Source organism: Nelumbo nucifera, chromosome 7 (assembly GCF_055504915.1).
Source record: "Nelumbo nucifera cultivar China Antique chromosome 7, China Antique-T2T, whole genome shotgun sequence".
In the NCBI taxonomy this organism is placed as follows: Eukaryota; Viridiplantae; Streptophyta; class Magnoliopsida; order Proteales; family Nelumbonaceae; genus Nelumbo; species Nelumbo nucifera.
The window spans coordinates 11,954,232-11,971,888 of NC_142655.1; the positions used below are offsets into that span (position 1 = coordinate 11,954,232).

The window sequence follows — 17,657 nt, forward strand, 5'->3', positions numbered from 1 at the left end:
ATTGGCCATGGCTAGTTCCATGTGCACAGAACAAGTGTATTCATTTGTGTGGTATCATGTTCATATCACATGGCTTTTCACTTTAAATACATTTTTTTATATTATTAATTAAGTACATGTGTTGTATGAAAAAAATTTCTTCATATTAATTACTTGAATTTTAGATATATCATAGTTAAGATAGAAATTGAAAATTAATAAATGTAACAAAATGATTAAAAATGGACATAAATGTTTGTACCAAATAATAATAATAATAACAAATAATAATAATTGTGTTTCATTTATATCATAAATAAAAATAACTTTTATTTTAACAATTATTTTTATTTAATATGATGAATATATAACATTAGAAATATTATAAAATGTTTTGACAAAATTCAGTACATTTTCATTTTTGGTGTTCTATCTTTTTTTTTTAATATTTATTATTCAATTATGACATCATGGGTTTCTTAGAAAAGTTGGACCATTGACCCACCATCTAGATAAGAAAATAGCTTTGCTTTCGGATTCATTTTCAATTAGGGAAAATTATAGTCCGAACTGGCTATACATTTAAAATTAGGTTACTGGTTAGTCTAAAAAACGACAAAACTCTAACAATTAACTCTACATTTCAAATTATAAAACCATTGCCATGTCATTGGAGGCTTATGTGGCTATTGCCAACATGGGACTCTTAATCCATATCGGACACAACAAAAAGCTTATACTGAAATTGCCAACATGGAACTCTTAATCCATATTGGAAAATAAGAAAATGGTTTTTAGTTCTCTCTCTCTCTCTCTCTCTCTGCTCAACGATTGTATGATTTGAAAATAAATACAAATGGTTTTCGGTTTTTGTATTTATGTTCTATCAATTTCTCTCATTCTCTCTCTACCTATCGTTCTCCCTTAGTTTCTCTCACACTCCTCTTGTTCTTTTTTTTTATTTATTTATTACACACTTATATGATATTAATCAGACCATATAAAAGAACATGAGACCAACTTGGTATAGTTCAAAAATCATTACACCAATTTGATAAAAGTTCACAAGAAACTCTTAACTATGAAATTTACACCAACTTGATAGAAATTTATAACTTGATTGTATAAGTAGTTTCTCCCTTTAGTTTTTTTATACGGTCTATTTAATATTATAAAAGTTTGTAAGAAAAATATAAAAAAAAAGAATGAGAGAAGTAGCAGGAGAGTGATAGAGATTGAAGGAGAAGGAGATATTAACTGAGAGGGAGAGTAAGGAAGAAGAAGAAGAAGAAGAAGAAGAAGAAGAAGAAGAAGAAGAGAGAGGGAGAGAGAGAGAGAGAGAGAGAATGGAAGGGAAACCGAGGTTTTGATTTGACTACCTACCAAAGTTGAGAGAGTGGGAGATCGAGAGATGATTGCGAAAGTGTGAGAGAAAGGAGGAAGATCGAGAGACAAAGGGAGTGAGAGAGAAATTGAAAACCTATTTTCGGTATAGGCTTTTGTTTTTGTATCCAACATGGATTAAGAGTCCCATGTTATCAACAACCACATAAGCCTCTAATGACATGGTGGGGGGTTTTTATAATTTAAAATGTAGAGCCAGTTGTCAGAGTTTTATTTGTTTCTGGACCAACCTACAACCTATTTTTAAATGTATAATCGACTTTGACTATAATTTTCCCTTTAAATTATATATTTCAATTATATTATATAAATAGCATTTTACTTATCACACTTAATTTTTGTTTGTCTACGATATCATTTGACCTAAACCATTAACCCACCACTCAAAAAGAAAAATAGTTTGATTTCTAGGTGAACATTAAATTTTGTATAACATTTTCATCATTGAAAAAAAAAATTCTTATGTATAATAGTTATTTTTGTTTAATATAATGAATGCATAATATTAGAGATGTACCCAATATTTTATTTTTTATAAATATATAACATTAGATACGTGCCCAAAGTTTTCTCTATCTTTTTTTTTTATTTTTATGATTCTTTGTATTTTCTATTTTTAAAAATTTTCTTATTTGACTATGACATCATTTCATTTCTAGGTAGATTTTAAATTTGGCATTCTATTTTCATCATTAATAAAAATACTTCTTACACTTTATACTTATTTATTTTAAAATTTTTATTATTTAATTATGGAATTATTTATTAATCCATTTGACCCCAAATGATAAAATTGTTTTCCTACCACCGAGAGGGAAGAAAATGGTTTTGTTTTCAAATTATTTATTTTTATACTAATAAAATTAGTATTATGGATTTAATTACAAGAATTTAATGATGAGAAAAATATATCTTAAGTATAGGATTTAATGAGAGAGAATAGGAAAATATTTTTATTTCCAATTGGTTTTAAATTTTACATTCAATTTCCTTCATTAATAAAACCATTTCTTATTTATCATATTTATTATTATTTAATATGTATGTTAAAAATGTTCCCAATTTTTTATTTTATCTATCTTTGAATTTTATTATTTAATCATGGCAACATGGATTAACCCATTGGATCCAAAATTGTTTAATTTCTTATCACCTCCTAGATGACAATTCTATTTTTACTAGGTAGATTTTAAAAGTATAAGCTTTTATGTTATTGGAAATTTAGAATTATTAATTTATTAAGTATGGATTTAATTAATAAAACTTAATGATAAGAAAAAACAAAAATGACTTAAATATAAGATTCATTGAAGATGAATGCAAGTTAATAAATTAAATATTGGATCCATTGAGAGGGAATTGAATGCATTGAATATAATAAAATTACTTCTTTTCAACTCATTTAATATCAATAACTGGTTACCCTATTTTCCCTTACTTTTTATTAGTAAATTTAAAATGTAGAGGGGTAAATTTTGTCCCCAAAAAAAATCCAAAAATATTCTTTAGGCCATTTGTGCTTTTTAAAGTAGTACTAGTATTTGTGTATGTGCAAATCACGTAACTAATTTTGTGATGATGATAATATATAATATATTTCTAGTTTTTTTACAAATGTTTATATTTCTACATCTATAAAAATTATTCTTATTTATCACATTTATTATGGTTCATTAATATAAAGATATGTCCAAATAAAATTCTTGCAAAGGTAATAAGAATTAATAAAATTCTTATTATTCTTATTTTTTATTTATCATTAATAAAATTTTTATTATTCTTATTTATTATGGTTCATTAACAAAATTAATAATTTTTATCAATTACCTTCATCAGAATTTTATTTGAATTCTCGTTACCTTTGCAAGAATTAGCTTCTATATGATAAATCATAAATCCAACTTCAGCTCCTTCAACCGCTAAAAGTAACATAAATTAGCTTTAAGGTAACAGAAATTAGCTTCAGCTCCTTCAACTTTGCAAGAATTCTTGTTACCTTTGCAAGAACTAACTCTTATATCTTGCCATCCAATAATGTGGGCTTTGAGGAAACAGAAATTATAAATGAACCCACCTTATGATCAAGAACTAAACCAATGAAACAAGAAAATAGTTTAAAGAATAAATTACTCATCCATTTGCAATTAGAAAATCTCTTTGTGGTGGTTAATGTGGCCCAACATTGGCTATTGAGAACAGAAGATGTACTTTCAAGTTTTTTCTTTAATTTAAATAAATTAAAGAGAAAATTGTTAAAACCTCTTGTAAAATTTTTGATCATATTGCTAAACCCCCTTAAAGTTTGGTAAATGCAGTCACCTCCCAAGAACTTTTTGACACAATTGCAAGTAGACCCTCTATTAGAATCTTCTAACAAAAAGCACAAAAATGTCCAAAATACCCATATACTTACTATTGACTAAAATGTTAATTTTCCAATTTTTTTCTTCATATCAATAACTACCCCAATCCCTTCTAATCTCTTTTTCGGAATTGATGTAATTTCCAAATTTTCCCTTCATATCAATTGCACAAAGGTAAAATTGCAACTTTAAACTCTATTTTTCATATTTGTTGTTAGAGGGTTTTACAAAGGGGGTCTACTTGCAATTGTGTCAAGAAGTTTATGGGAAGTGATTGCAATTACCAAACTTTTAGTGGAGGTTTGGGCAGGTTAAAAACTTCAAGGGAGGTTTCAACAATTACCATGGTTTGTTTTCCAACTATTGAACAAAAAGAGGGATTTTTGTGTATTTTCCCTAACAAGCACTAAATGAGAATGTTAAAATAACATTTTTGTCATTGACTTGTTTTACAATTATGAACAAAAAGAATGGAGTTTTGTGTTTTTTTTTTGTAATAAGAATTAAATGAGAAAGAAGAGTCATTTTCTCATAAGAATTAAATGAGAAAACAAAATTACATATTTACCATTGCTAATTCTCTAATTCAAACCTTAGAAATGGGGTATTTTAGTCTAATGAAAATTCTAGAAGCCAACCACACATATTTGTACTTTTATAGATAGTATAGATAGATATATTTTTAATACTTTTTAGTTGACATTATTATCATGTCATCATTAAAGGTGATAGACACCATTATCAAGATAATCAAATTAATCTAATAATGATTTTTAAAAATATTAATAAAAATAATTTTATTTTAAAATCATTTCATTAATTTAAAGTTCACTTAAAAGTAATAGCAATTAATAAAATTTCGTAAAAATTGAAACAAATTTATCATAAATAGTTAATAAAATTTAAGGAATTGATAAAAATTTATAAATCTTTATGTCTATATAAATCTTCATCTGGAGTCCCAAACAAAAAAGGACATTGGTGCATAAATTTGGCTCCCAAACAAAAACAGGAATAGGACATTTATCCTCACACCATCCTCATAGCCCTTGTAGCCATGCATTCGGAGCATCTTTGTACTTGTATTTTTATATGGAGATATTCCAATGCATGATAAGGTTGTAAGGTCTGTGAGGACAGTGTGAGGACTAAATCCAAATTTCTTCATAAAGGTTTAAGTGGTAAAAGTGAGTTACTAACGCTGTGTTTAGTTGTAGTTTAAATAAATTTTCACTGATGCAAATTTAAAATAGTACAAATGATTTGTGTGCAAGTTCTGATTTATTTTTTATTTTTTCAAAACTTACCTTATTTTATTTGATTGCAATACAAATGAAATAAAATAAGACCTGAAACAGAATCATGTAAAACCCAAAATAAAATTATACCAGAATTTGCATTCTTTTCATTTGCACTCCGATAAATTTGTATTAGTGCAAATAAGATTGTAATGCAATCAAACACAGCCTAAAAGTCAAAGCATGGTTTTCAAATTATTATTGATCTGGGTGGACTGTTCAACCCGAAAACCGTCCAGACAACCTGTTCCATTTCACCCCAAACCCAGTCTTATGTCAAAAAAATACTGACTTGGTCAGCGACCTGCTGACTTGAGCAGTTGAACCATCAACCCAGTGAAAGGTTTTTGATTGCTTTTTGTTTCAATTATATATTTTTTTAAATTGTGACAGGCCATCTGTCGGACTGCACAGTCAAACTGCTAACCCAGAAACCTGTGGCCAAAGAGGTTCTAGTTCCAGATTGGTTCTTAAAACATCGAGTCAAAGCATTAAGTCATTCCGTTCAGAAACTTCAGCTGGTACAACGCGGCCCATTAACCTTGTATGTATGGTATGTAGTGTTCCTGAACCATGGTGGCAAGAAATAAGGTGTATTGAAGATCGGTTAGTGCTGTGTGTAAAGTTGTCCTGAATTCCTGATTCCTGAGCTGCTAGGTCTAGGCGTCTAGCTATCTTTGCAACACTAGGTCTGAACCAAATGCGAGGAGATGGCCTCATTCCCCAATCAAGCTTATCGTTCATCAATATATATCTCAATATTCCTGAGAAAAATAAGGTTATGTTCGGTTTAAAGGAAAAGATAAGAAAAAGAAGGGAAAGACAGGAAAACCAATACAAGGTTTATAAAGGTTTTCCTTATCTTTCCCTTCCTTTCCCTACAATTTCCTTTAAACCAAACATAGCCTAAGAATTTGGACATTGTTGGTGATTGAGGGATGTTGACTCTAATCAAGTCAGACCGCTTAAGCTGTTCATCCATCTTACAAAATGAAGATTTCAGATATTATCAAATTAAAAGGAAAATTTTGTGGGAAACTAATAAAATTGATATTCTAATACAGTGAAAAGAGGGGGAAATAAAAAGAGAGCACCCAAATTACCAATAGGAAAAATTGTAGATTTGCATGGGATTAACTGGTAGGTTTCCATTAGCTCTATCCTAAAAAGCATTTATTGTAGGGTCAAAGGCAGGTGTTTCAAAAGCGGAAAAAGTAAAGATTATTTTCTGTAGGGTCAATGGCATTTATTGTAGCTCTATCCTAAAAAACCATATTGTTACATCATATTTTTGTATGTGATCGTTTTCTTGAACTTCATTGAGGGCCATGGCTAATCCAACAGGTTGCCAAACGATTGCAATAAATGTGCAATTTGTGGATTTATAATTAATTTCTAAGTAACTATTATCCACTGTTCCCACCAACTGCAATTGTGTGCTTGTGGTTGTGCCAAGTATGAGTAGAGGGAAAATGCATGATGAACACACCCATTAAACATATATTTACAAATGTTTGTGCACTTCATGCTTTTTACAAAGACATGTTACAATAAACATAATTAATTACACTTTAAGAATTGAATAAGATACAAGGGTCCGTTTAATTTGCAGTTGGAATCGGAATTGGAATCGAAATCTTTAAGAATTGGATTCGGAATGATCTACTCCCATCATCTGTTTGGTTCAGACAGGAAGGAGGATTGCAATCAGTAGGAATGGGATTTCATTCCCAAGGGAGGGGCAGGGAATGGCCATTCCCTCAAATGGGGGAATGCCATTCCAGCAGGAATGGAAATGGGATTCTGATTCCGCTCAACCAAACAGTTGGAATTGGAATAACCCATTCTGATTCCGATTCCAGACCCCTATTCCCACGAACCAAAACAGGGCCTAAGTTAACTCTTGAATCCATTTTCTCATCTAGTTTGGGAGTCAACAGTTTAAACTAAACTATGTCCAAACAAATCTTCATCTGGTTTGAAAGTTAAGAATGAGTACAGAGTGGGCGAATACAAAGGCAAAGATAAGAGCAAAGTCAACAGTTACACAGGCAACAGTTGGCAGCATGTGGTAGTGAAAACCAAAATAAGTGCCAAGAAAATTCTTTAAAGGGATTTGAGTATGTTCATATGTTAACATGGTTGTTGTGATATCTCAAAATTGGGAAAACACTAAACCATACAACGTTCATGCAACAGGGCATGCCCAATAATACCATCTCCACCAAACAGGGATGCTCTACAAATAGCAAGTGATTGGTTAAACAACTTATATAAAAACATATTAGAGAAAAGGTAAAAACTATATGGTTTACTACTCATAGTTCTGGGGATCAGGAAACCAGCAAATATTGTTCAAAATACATAAAATGGTGTAGACACTATTGCTGCAAATGGGGCATTGGGAGTTAAAGCGACTGCCATCATACCATAGTACGTGTAGTAGAGGGAAGTGAAGAAGGTGAAGAAGAAGAACCACAAAAGTTTAGCTGTTGTCCACTGGAAGCCAAAAGTGGCAAGACAATTACTCCATACATGATGGATTGCACGAAGGTAGAGGGGAGCTCCATCATTAGCTGTATAATTCACAATTTGTACCAAGTTTAAATAATAACTTTTGATCTATTGTAGTATGAGAATAATGAGATAACTTGGTCATCTAATGCTAGAGAAATAAGTTATGCAGATTCAGGTTACCTGGGCATAGGCATATGAAAGACCAGAGTACATGATTGCTGCTCTTTCTCTATAGAAAGCACTCCTCTCAATGTCTACCACTGGCTGCACGGATTCTGCATTTATGAAACCAAGGACAACAACTGAAGAATACATGGATCCCATGGCATTGAGAAAATCTTGTTGCCTTTCACCGGCGCATCCATCGTAAGAAATCAATATGGGTGAGAAAAATGAGTTAGTAGTTAATTGGGGATTTTCATTTCAAGTTTTTGATCAAGTCAGATGCTTACATTTTGCTTCCCATGTTCCAATATATGTTTCCAAGGAGTATAGCACATACGGATCACCTCCCTCACAAAAATCTGCATAATAAATTTGAAACTTTTGTTTCATTGAATAAATAGTTCATAAAAGTTGTCTAGGTCTGCTATAAAAATTTGATAGTGGTTCAATGGAGTTCACCTCTCTTGTTTGCACGTCCACTTTAGCAGGTGGTCGAAGCCAAGCCGAGAAAAGAAGAGATTCATAAACAGGAAGGTTGGGAGACTGAATGCAATTTTGTTCACAGTAACCACTGATTCGGGCAAAAGTTTCTTTCTTCTTTGGGTAGCCAGAGATGGTGATTGTGCCCACAAAATATCCAGCAGTTTTCCGTCCAGTGAGTACATCCATGAGGGTGGTTTTCCCAGCACCAGTCACTCCCATCAAACATGTCAATACACCTGGTCTAAAGGACTCACTTACCCCACGTAGTAGCTGGAGACAGTCCCCTGGTGTCCCAATAGAATAAATGGGACGAATTGAGAAATATATTAATGCCTGTACTGTAGACATGGTTAATTTTTCTAATTAAGAAATCTTTCTCCTGTTACATGAATCAATTTTTTCATTTCATCAAGGAAAGCTCTCTCTTTGTGAAGAATTTATTTTTTATTTGACGCAATGGTGTTCCATTAGATAGGGGGAAATTTGGAAGTCCTTATTAACTCTAGAATAGTGTACCAGAATGAATGATCCATAAGATAATGAACTATTGGTTCAACACATGGAAACTTACTCTAGGCATGTCAACTAAGTAATTCACGTTATCAAATTCCATGGAAAGAGGTTTAAATGGCAAGGTCATGCCTTTCTTCTCAGTGTTACTCTGCTTTCCTGAAAGAGCCAATAACATTGTATAAGTCAAGTTTAGAATGCGAATAACCTTCTACCACATGTTCTAAAACAAATATTCTTTGTACAATGGTTATTTATTTCTACAACAATACAAATAATAGCTTACCAGAATTTTGTATATTGCTGTTTTCCCCATTTATAGTTTTGCAAGCATCAGTTACTGTTATTCACTTATTTGAGACTTGCCAAAAGCTGAAAAGACAATAAGAGAAAATAAGTTTTAAAGAAAACTAACCAAATTATGAAATCAGCCTAATTAAGATTACTTTTCTGCTCACGGTTTAGATATGCCAATGCAAGAGTGCAGAGGATGTTGAAGAAAACGTTGTATGCTAAAAGGGACCCATTTCCAATCCAGAACCACTTATCTTCTGGAAATAACCCTCTCAGCTTCAGATGAATTAATCTCTCCTAGCTGCAAAATAGGTCATCTTTATAGACTATTTTTATACATTTTAACCTGATTATTTGTTCCACTGGAAACCGGGATATACTCATATACCTCGCCCCATCTACTTGCATGGAATTCATTTACGGCAATTGCATTCTGAGCAGACATTGAAGGAGATGCCCAGTGGCCAGTACCCCCAGAGCCACCATTTATGTATGTCGTCTGTGATTTTCATTCAGGAAAAAAAAATCACTTAATAAACCATAGTAATTGTAGTCTGAAGTTCTTTTTTTTTATCTAGAATTCAGAAATAAATGATTTATGTACCTAGAGAGACTATAAATCCACCTAGAACAAATATTGTCAGTAGAGAAAAAGCTCCAAATGTGTTAGCCACAATCTGATTCCGTCCCAATGCTGCAATGAAACGGAACAGGGAAGTGACATCTGATGAAGGTAGAACATTAGAAGCAATTGGCCAAAAAATCTGACAAGTAATAGTGATAGTATGAGTTAGAAGAGTCTGAAACAAGATAATAATCTTGGATTTTTAGTTAATAAGAGAACACCTTCCAGGGTTTGGTGCCAGGTCAACTGTGTAGTAGGTAAGTGATGAGGGCAGATTTGGCCCTCCAGTGAAATTGCGACATGTGGCACCTCGTGACAACTAGGCAAGCCTCCAGGCAACAACTTACCAAGTTGGTCCCCCCCCCCCCGGGCACCGGTCTGGCTGGCCTGGCGCGACCTGGCGCGGCCTGCGCGCGGCCTGCGCGCGACCTGGCCGGATCGGGCCCGGACACAGGCGCCGACCTGGCAATCTGGCCCGGACACAGGCACCGACCTGGCAATCTGGCCCGGACACAGGCGCCGACCTGACAACATGACCCGGACACAGGTGCCGACCTGGCAATCTGGCACGGACACAGGCGCCGACCTGGCAATCTGGCCCGGACACAGGCGCCGACCTGACAACATGAGCCGGACACAGGCGCCGACCAGATGACCTGACTCGGACACAGGCGCCGACCTGGCAACCTGGCCGGACACCGACCCGCCGACTGACACAGGCGCCGACTTGGCAACCTGGCCCGGAAACCGACCCGCCAACTGACACAGGCGCCGACCTGCCAACCTGGCCCGGACACCGACCCGCCGACAAACACAGGCGCCGGCCTGGCAACCTGGCCTGGACACCAACCCGCCAACTGACACAGGCGCCGACCTGCCAACCTGGCCCGGACACCGACTCGCCGACAGACACAGGCGCCGGCCTGGCAACCTGGCCTGGACACCGACCCGTCGACTGACAGGCGCCGACCTGACAACCTCGAGGAGTTCATCACCGTACCCCGGTTCTGAAGGGATATGACGTCTTACCATTTGAAGGCTTTTTACCCACCTAACCCGCGAGGGCACCACTATATAAGGACTCCGACCCCCAAAGCCAAGGGAGGAGAAAAGAGTACGGTAACCCCCGCTCTCTAGCTCTCTCATTTCTCTCCAAGCCCTCTGTAATCAGAATGCTAACTTAGGCATCGGAGAGTCCCCGCCGGGAAAATACCCCCGGGTCCTCTGATTCAGTTCCCGCAGGTCCCTCAGCTCCCGCCGTCTACAAAGGAGAGAAAATCACCTCACGCAGGGGGTAGTCGGGTAGCGCTGCACCAGGGAGCTCCACCATCCTCTGAGTTGCAGACCGCCTAGGAGCAAGTCAAGTGACAAGTTCGCCATCAGGGAGCACTACCAGGTAGTTCGCCACCAGGGAGCACTACCGGGCAGTTCGCCAGCAGGCAGTTCGCCATCAGGCAGTTCGTCACCAGGCAGTTCGCCATCAGGTAGTTCGCCACCGGGCAGTTCGCCACCAGGCAGTTTGCCATCAGGCAGTTCGTCACCAAGCAGTTCGCCACCAGGCAGTTCGCCATCAGGCAGTTCGCCACCAGGCAGTTCGCCATCAGGCAGTTCGCCATCAGGCAGTTCGCCACCGGGCAGTTCGCCACCAGGCAGTTTGCCACCAGGCAGTTCGCCACTAGGCAGTTCACCACCAAGTAGCTCATCACCAAGGCACGTCACCACCAGGTCAAACACGAGGTACTTAGCCAAAAAAAATTTTACACATCCCAAAAAATGGTACGTGACCAAAAACGGTCACATCAGTAAGGATTACCCAAATGGAAGATTCAATTAGTGACACTGGAATTCTTGTGATAAATATCGAAAGGGAGTAAACCCATGATGGCAAGAACTTGGCATACCTCTGCTTGTAGAATACTGGCAATTTCGTGACTGTTAGCTGTGCTTCGGCAACCCCATTAAACATGTTGTTTATCAATCCAAAGAAAAGGAGGCTTATGTACTTTGATCCATCTTCTAGAGATCTGTGATCCATATTTGTCCGGAAGACTGTCATTGTTACAGTGGCAACTACTGCAATCTGTGGCACAAAGAAGGAAACAAAGCATTGATTGGTTTGACAAGTTCTTCTATTTGAAGTGTAAAGAAAATACTTGGAAGGAAGATATATTTCCTCCTACTTGCATGGCTCTGAAAATGTAGATGAACGCACTCCTCTTCATTAGAAGAATTTCTCGATGCAAGCATGCTTTAAAGAGCTTTTTCCTTTGAAGCTCATGCTTTTTTATTACAAGGGCAGCTAGATGGCCTTTGGACCTGTCATAGGGAACAGAAATTTCCGCAAACAGTTCTTTCCCTACATGAAAAGACTGAAAAGCTTGAGAGAATTTCTCAACTGAAATGTAACAATATGGTTGTTCCTTCTTATACCAATACTGCTCTTGATCCTTCTTTGATGTTACCTGGTTTCCATTATATTCCCTAATCAGCAATCAAAAGAACATCAAAACAATCACTCTTGGATTTCTATATATGAAGAGGGAAACAAACCTCTTGGAGAAAACCTGCTATGCCTTTCCTCTCTGAGCATCTAAAGCCCATCATCTCGAAAAAATCGACAATGGAGTCTCGAGGTCCATGGTAGACTATCTCTGGGCACCTAAAGCCCCTTGGATCCCATTGCCTTCACAAAATCTTCTAACTCCCTCTAACGTCATCACGTTCAGACTTACCAAACAATAAAACATGGATCGATCCAAAGTCCAGTTTCATCAAATTTCGACCATGGCGAGGCATCTAGAATTCTGTCCATTGGAGACTAATAAGCTATATTGGAAAGACTTTTGGCGTCTTAAGCATATTCCCCCGCACATTCATTTAATTTAATAGACTACTGGTAGAGTGTGGGGCTGTAATTCAAGAATTCTGCAATAAGCTACAGGGTAATCTTCCCTTTAGGCTGTGTTTGATTTGAAGGAAAAGGTAGGGAAAAGAAGGGAAAGGAAGAGAATCCTATACATTCCCTTTCTTTCCCTACTTTTTCCTTCAAACCAAATATAGCCTTAATTCCTCTCTTCCAGAACTTGCGCAACTCTCTGAAGTTGTTCGTACCGGGTCGGCGTTGGAAACTATCGAACACCGTTTCTTTCATTGCCCCATAATGGAACCAATTTGGTTCGGTGCTTCCGACGCCATTCGAATAAGCCAAACCTTCAGTCAGTTAAATAGGTCTATGCATGGCCGATTGGTTTCAATATTGGCTGGAAGCCGATGCAGAGGTTAGTGGTACTCTCCGGTAATGTGGCATGCATGGAAATGGCGTTGCAGGAAGGTCTTCGATGCGAAAGTATTCACTCCTTGGGATGTAATTGACTCCGCTAAGGCCCAAATCGATCGACGAGTTACTTGCTCATACTAGGCCTCGTTTGGAACCTCGACAACACTGGAACGCTATCTCAGGTAATGTACATTGGGTACCACCAGCCTCTGATTTCCTAAAATTCAACGTCGATGAAGCTTTTTCCCACAAATAGAGCAGGAGTTGGTATCATCGTCATTAGGAATTCTGCTGGAGATTGTGTACGGGAGAGCAGGAGTGTTGCTTCCTCCACGCCAAGCGTGAAGCAAACGCAGTGACACATATAGCATTGCGAGGTTCGCGGTTAATATTCAAGGCTGTGTTACTTGTACCAACCAGATTTTTTGTTCATTCTTTAAAGTAGGAGTAATGTTAAATTTATATTTATTAAATTTAAATATAAATATAAATTTATAACGAGAAATCAGTAATATTAAATTTATATTTATTAATATTTTAAATAATTATTAAAATTTTAAGAAATATTTATTTCAAAAAAATAGTTTTTCAATAATTATTAGAATATGGATTGAAAGTGGTTGTAAATAACTATTCTTGTATTTTTTTAGGAATGGATTGAAAATGGTGGTAGTGGATTGTGGGCTCAACAACTTTTTAAAAAATGTTAGGTGTTTAGCCTTCTATAAAAATGAGAAGGCTAGGCCATGTGTCTGAATGGTGGAGAGCTGTAACCTAGAAGTGGGTTGTGGGCTTTAATAGGAATTTCTCTGAAATTGCCACCACTTGTTTAAATGATGGTAGTGGATTGTGGGTTTTGACAAACTTTTTAGAAAATGCCATGCGTCTAAATTTGAAAAATCCATGTATCCGAATGGTGGGAGTTGTAGCCTAAAATCCTTCTTTTATATATAGTGGGGACCGTTGCGATGCATGTGGTTTGTTAAATTAAAGATAAATAATAGAAACATGTAAGAGTACACAATTGTTTTTTATAATAATTAATAATCATTTATATTTTATATACTAATTTTAATAATTTTTTTTATAATATAAAAATGACAACAATTAATTTTAAATAGAGTTGTTTATCAAACTTAGGGATGACAATTTTTCCCATTTCCCCAACCCTGTGAGGATCTACCCCAAATGGGGTAGGGATGGGGATGCTTTTCCCCTCGTGGGGATAGGGATGGGAAAATTTTCATCATCGTTGGTGAGGACGGCACAAGGACGGGGTGAGCACTCCCTACCCCACGAGGACTTTGATCCCCGTCCCATGGGATCCCCACATACATATGTATATATGTATGCATATGTCTATATGTTAATATTTTTAAAAATATGGTTGAATATTTTCTAATAGGATTGTAATTTTTAATTATTTTATTTTTATTTTTAAATAAACTAAAAAACAAAAACATAATGGTTGACATTATAAAGAATCACGAGGAGTGGGGATCCCCATGGATGCATGGGATTGATTAAGCAAAAGCCAAATAATAGAAAGGGTCACTTACTAAAATACCCCTTATAGTTTCATGGATTTACTAAAATCTACCATATAGTTAGCATTTTACTAAAACACCACTTATAATTTGCAATGGATTTAATAATCTTCCATTAGATGACAGTGTAAAATGACAATGTTGACCCTAATGTTCATTTAAATAAATTTAATCAAAAGAAGATAAAATTTAAAATACCATTTTTTCCCTTAATAAGACATAGGCAACCGTTCTATTGGCTATATTTGGTCAATTTTGTTTTCAGTACAAAAAAAGTATTAAGGGTATTTTTGGAATAAAATGTCGTGGTCCTAATGGAAAAACAAACACTCCTTAATGAAAAGTTGATTAAGTAAATAAGTTGTAAAATATTTGGGATGTTTTAGTAAAATGAAAATTATAAGCTAGGTTTAAGTAAATATGTAAAACTATAGGTGTGTTCTAGTAAAATAGAAACACATAAGAGTATATAATTGTTTTATATTTTCATCATTTTAAATAATTAATAATTATTCATATTTTATATACTACTTTTAATAATTTTTTATAATACAAAAATAACAATAATTAATTTCAGTGAGGTTTATCCATCAAACTAATGAAACCGACCAACCCGATCAACTTGACCCAAGTTGGTCGGTTTTCTAGTATTTTAGGATAGCTTTGGTTCAAAATTTTTCCAATTTGACCAAGTATGATCAATTTCACTTTGGCCATTTGTAAATCAACCAAAATCGAACAATGTAACAATGGCCATATATTAATATTTTATATTTTAAATATAATTTTTAATATGGAAAAGTGAAAAATTTCCCATATTTCTTAGTCTAAAATATTTTATAACAGAAATCTAATTTTTAAATTTATTTTTTGATAATTGCACTGAAATTTTTAAAATTTAATTTAATTTTTAAATTTAAATCTTTTGAGCCGACTAACCAAACCAAAAAATTAACCCAAACCGATACAACTTGAGTGGGTCAACTTTCACAAAAGGTCAATTGGTTTCAGCTGACCAACTCCCCAACTTGTCTAGGTCAATTTGGTTAGTCAAATAGCCTACGACCGAACCGAACCAAGTCATGAACACTCATAATTTCAACTAAATTAATAGTCTCATCTCTAATAAACAACAACAGTTTAATCTCCATTAATTATTGAAAATTTATAGCGAAAATACATAATTATTGAAATATATTGATAATGAAAAAAATACAATAATTACAATAATTACAAAAATACAATAAGTACTAAAAATATAAAAATAGTATAATCTCTAGTAATAGTTTAATCTTTAATAAATATTAATCAATGAATTATAACAAAGATACAATAAATACAATAAGTATAATAAATTATATTTAAAATTTTCAACAATAATAGTTTAATCTCCAATAATTGTTGAAAGTTTTCTGCTAAATAACAAAACAAAATAAATTTATACATAATCATTGAAATTACATTTATCACAAAAAATAACAAATAATTACTGAAAATACAATATAATTATATAGTAAATACAAACTAAGAGTTTAAAATTATTATTAATAAATATTAATTTTTTGGAAAGTTATTTTCTCGAATTATTACTTGATATAAGTGAAATTATTTATTTAGAATATTATGTAAAAATATTAAATTATTATTATTTTCAATATTATATTATAATTATTTTTCTACTTTTCATAATAATTTTAAATTTATTACATAATTTCTTTATTTTAACTATTTAAAATTTAGTTATGCTAAGTATTTTGTTATTTAAATACTTAAATAATATGTAAAATATTTATATTTTAAAATATTAATTATCTATTAAATTTATTTATCCATAAAATCATAATTTATACTATTATTACATAATTTCATTATTAAATTTGTAATATATTGAATTATTATTATTTTTAATTTTATGTTATGATTATTTTTCTACTTTGAAGATTTTTTTTTAAATTTATTACATAATTTCGTTATTTTAACTATTTAAAATCTACTTATGGTAAGTATTTATGTAATCTATAAATTATTTAAACTTTTTGTTATTTGAATTTTATTTATTTAAAGCTATTGCATATTATAAAATATTTGAACAACATTTAAATTGATAATCCCGAGAACATAATTTAAATTGTCAGTACATAATTTTGTGATATATTTTGTAAGAATATATAATTATTTTTTGTGTTTTCAAAGTTATTATATAATTTTGTTAGAATATTTAATTAATTCTTAAATTTTTTAATCCAAATTTTCTTTAGTTAGATATAGATGAATAATAAGGGAGAGGATAAATAGGAATTAGAGATAATTTAGGAGAGAAACTCTCTCCTAAATTAGAGACAATTTTGATGAAAGTGGGAGATAGTAGGGGAGATAGTTTAGGAAAAATTTTAGGAGAAGAATTTATTTTGTTTATTTGAAAAGTGTATCTCATTGGTGATTTTAAAAATGATATAGAATAAAAAAATAAAAAATATAAACAAAGGAGAAAATTTCTTAACTGCTTTGTTTTAAATATATATATATTAGATTTGCTGCAATAAAGCCTTGTCTTTTCAAAAAAGAAAAAAAAATCAAAACTGTGAACAACACTAGGGTGATTAATGCCGACATTCTTTAAAGTTCATATAGAAATCACGTAGATGTTGCGAGGTTGGCTTTTGAGAGAGCCAACTGCCTCAAGCATTTAATACAATGGTGGTTATATACTTATATGTCCATTAAGAACTTAGATATCTTTGGAGGGGAAAGTACTATGCCTTTCAATACAGAATTCTGAATTACACCCTCCCATAGTGTATTAGTAGCCCTATAAATCACATTTTGTATGTGGATTTGACATCAATCAGGTCAGGATTCATTACGATGGGATTAGAGAATTCTGAGCTGGGCTGATAAGTCATTCTCTCATCTTTTGGAGTTACTCTCTCTCTCCTCGTCGCTTTTATTTAAATGCGTCTTTCCTTTGTACAAAAAAAAAAAAAAAACATAAAACATTTGAGAAAATAGGGGTTGATGAAGGGAAATTTGGCCCGAACTTGCAATCACCCGATACGTGGCAAAAGCAAACAACTCGGGACAACAGAGCGCCTAAAACGAGCACCGAAAGTAACGAAGTCCAAGCTCACTACCGAGCCCGAACTCCACCAGACCACCCTACTAGGAGTCCGAGCTCCCTATTAAGAGCCCGATCTC

General features: G+C 34.0%; 1 protein-coding gene across 1 annotated transcript; it reads right to left on the minus strand.

Moving 5' to 3' along the window:
• Positions 1-7,142: 7,142 nt before the first annotated feature.
• Positions 7,143-12,422, minus strand: LOC104608913 (ABC transporter G family member 34-like). Its single transcript, XM_088891710.1, has 12 exons — positions 12,189-12,422; positions 11,819-12,100; positions 11,540-11,718; positions 9,618-9,707; positions 9,402-9,512; positions 9,178-9,314; positions 9,006-9,091; positions 8,781-8,878; positions 8,186-8,493; positions 8,014-8,085; positions 7,742-7,907; positions 7,143-7,620 (listed from the first exon to the last, which is right to left on the minus strand). The coding sequence occupies exons 1-4, from the start codon at positions 12,240-12,242 to the stop codon at positions 9,680-9,682; spliced, it is 543 nt and encodes a 180-aa protein (XP_088747836.1). The 5' UTR covers positions 12,243-12,422; the 3' UTR covers positions 7,143-7,620; positions 7,742-7,907; positions 8,014-8,085; positions 8,186-8,493; positions 8,781-8,878; positions 9,006-9,091; positions 9,178-9,314; positions 9,402-9,512; positions 9,618-9,679.
• Positions 12,423-17,657: the final 5,235 nt, after the last annotated feature.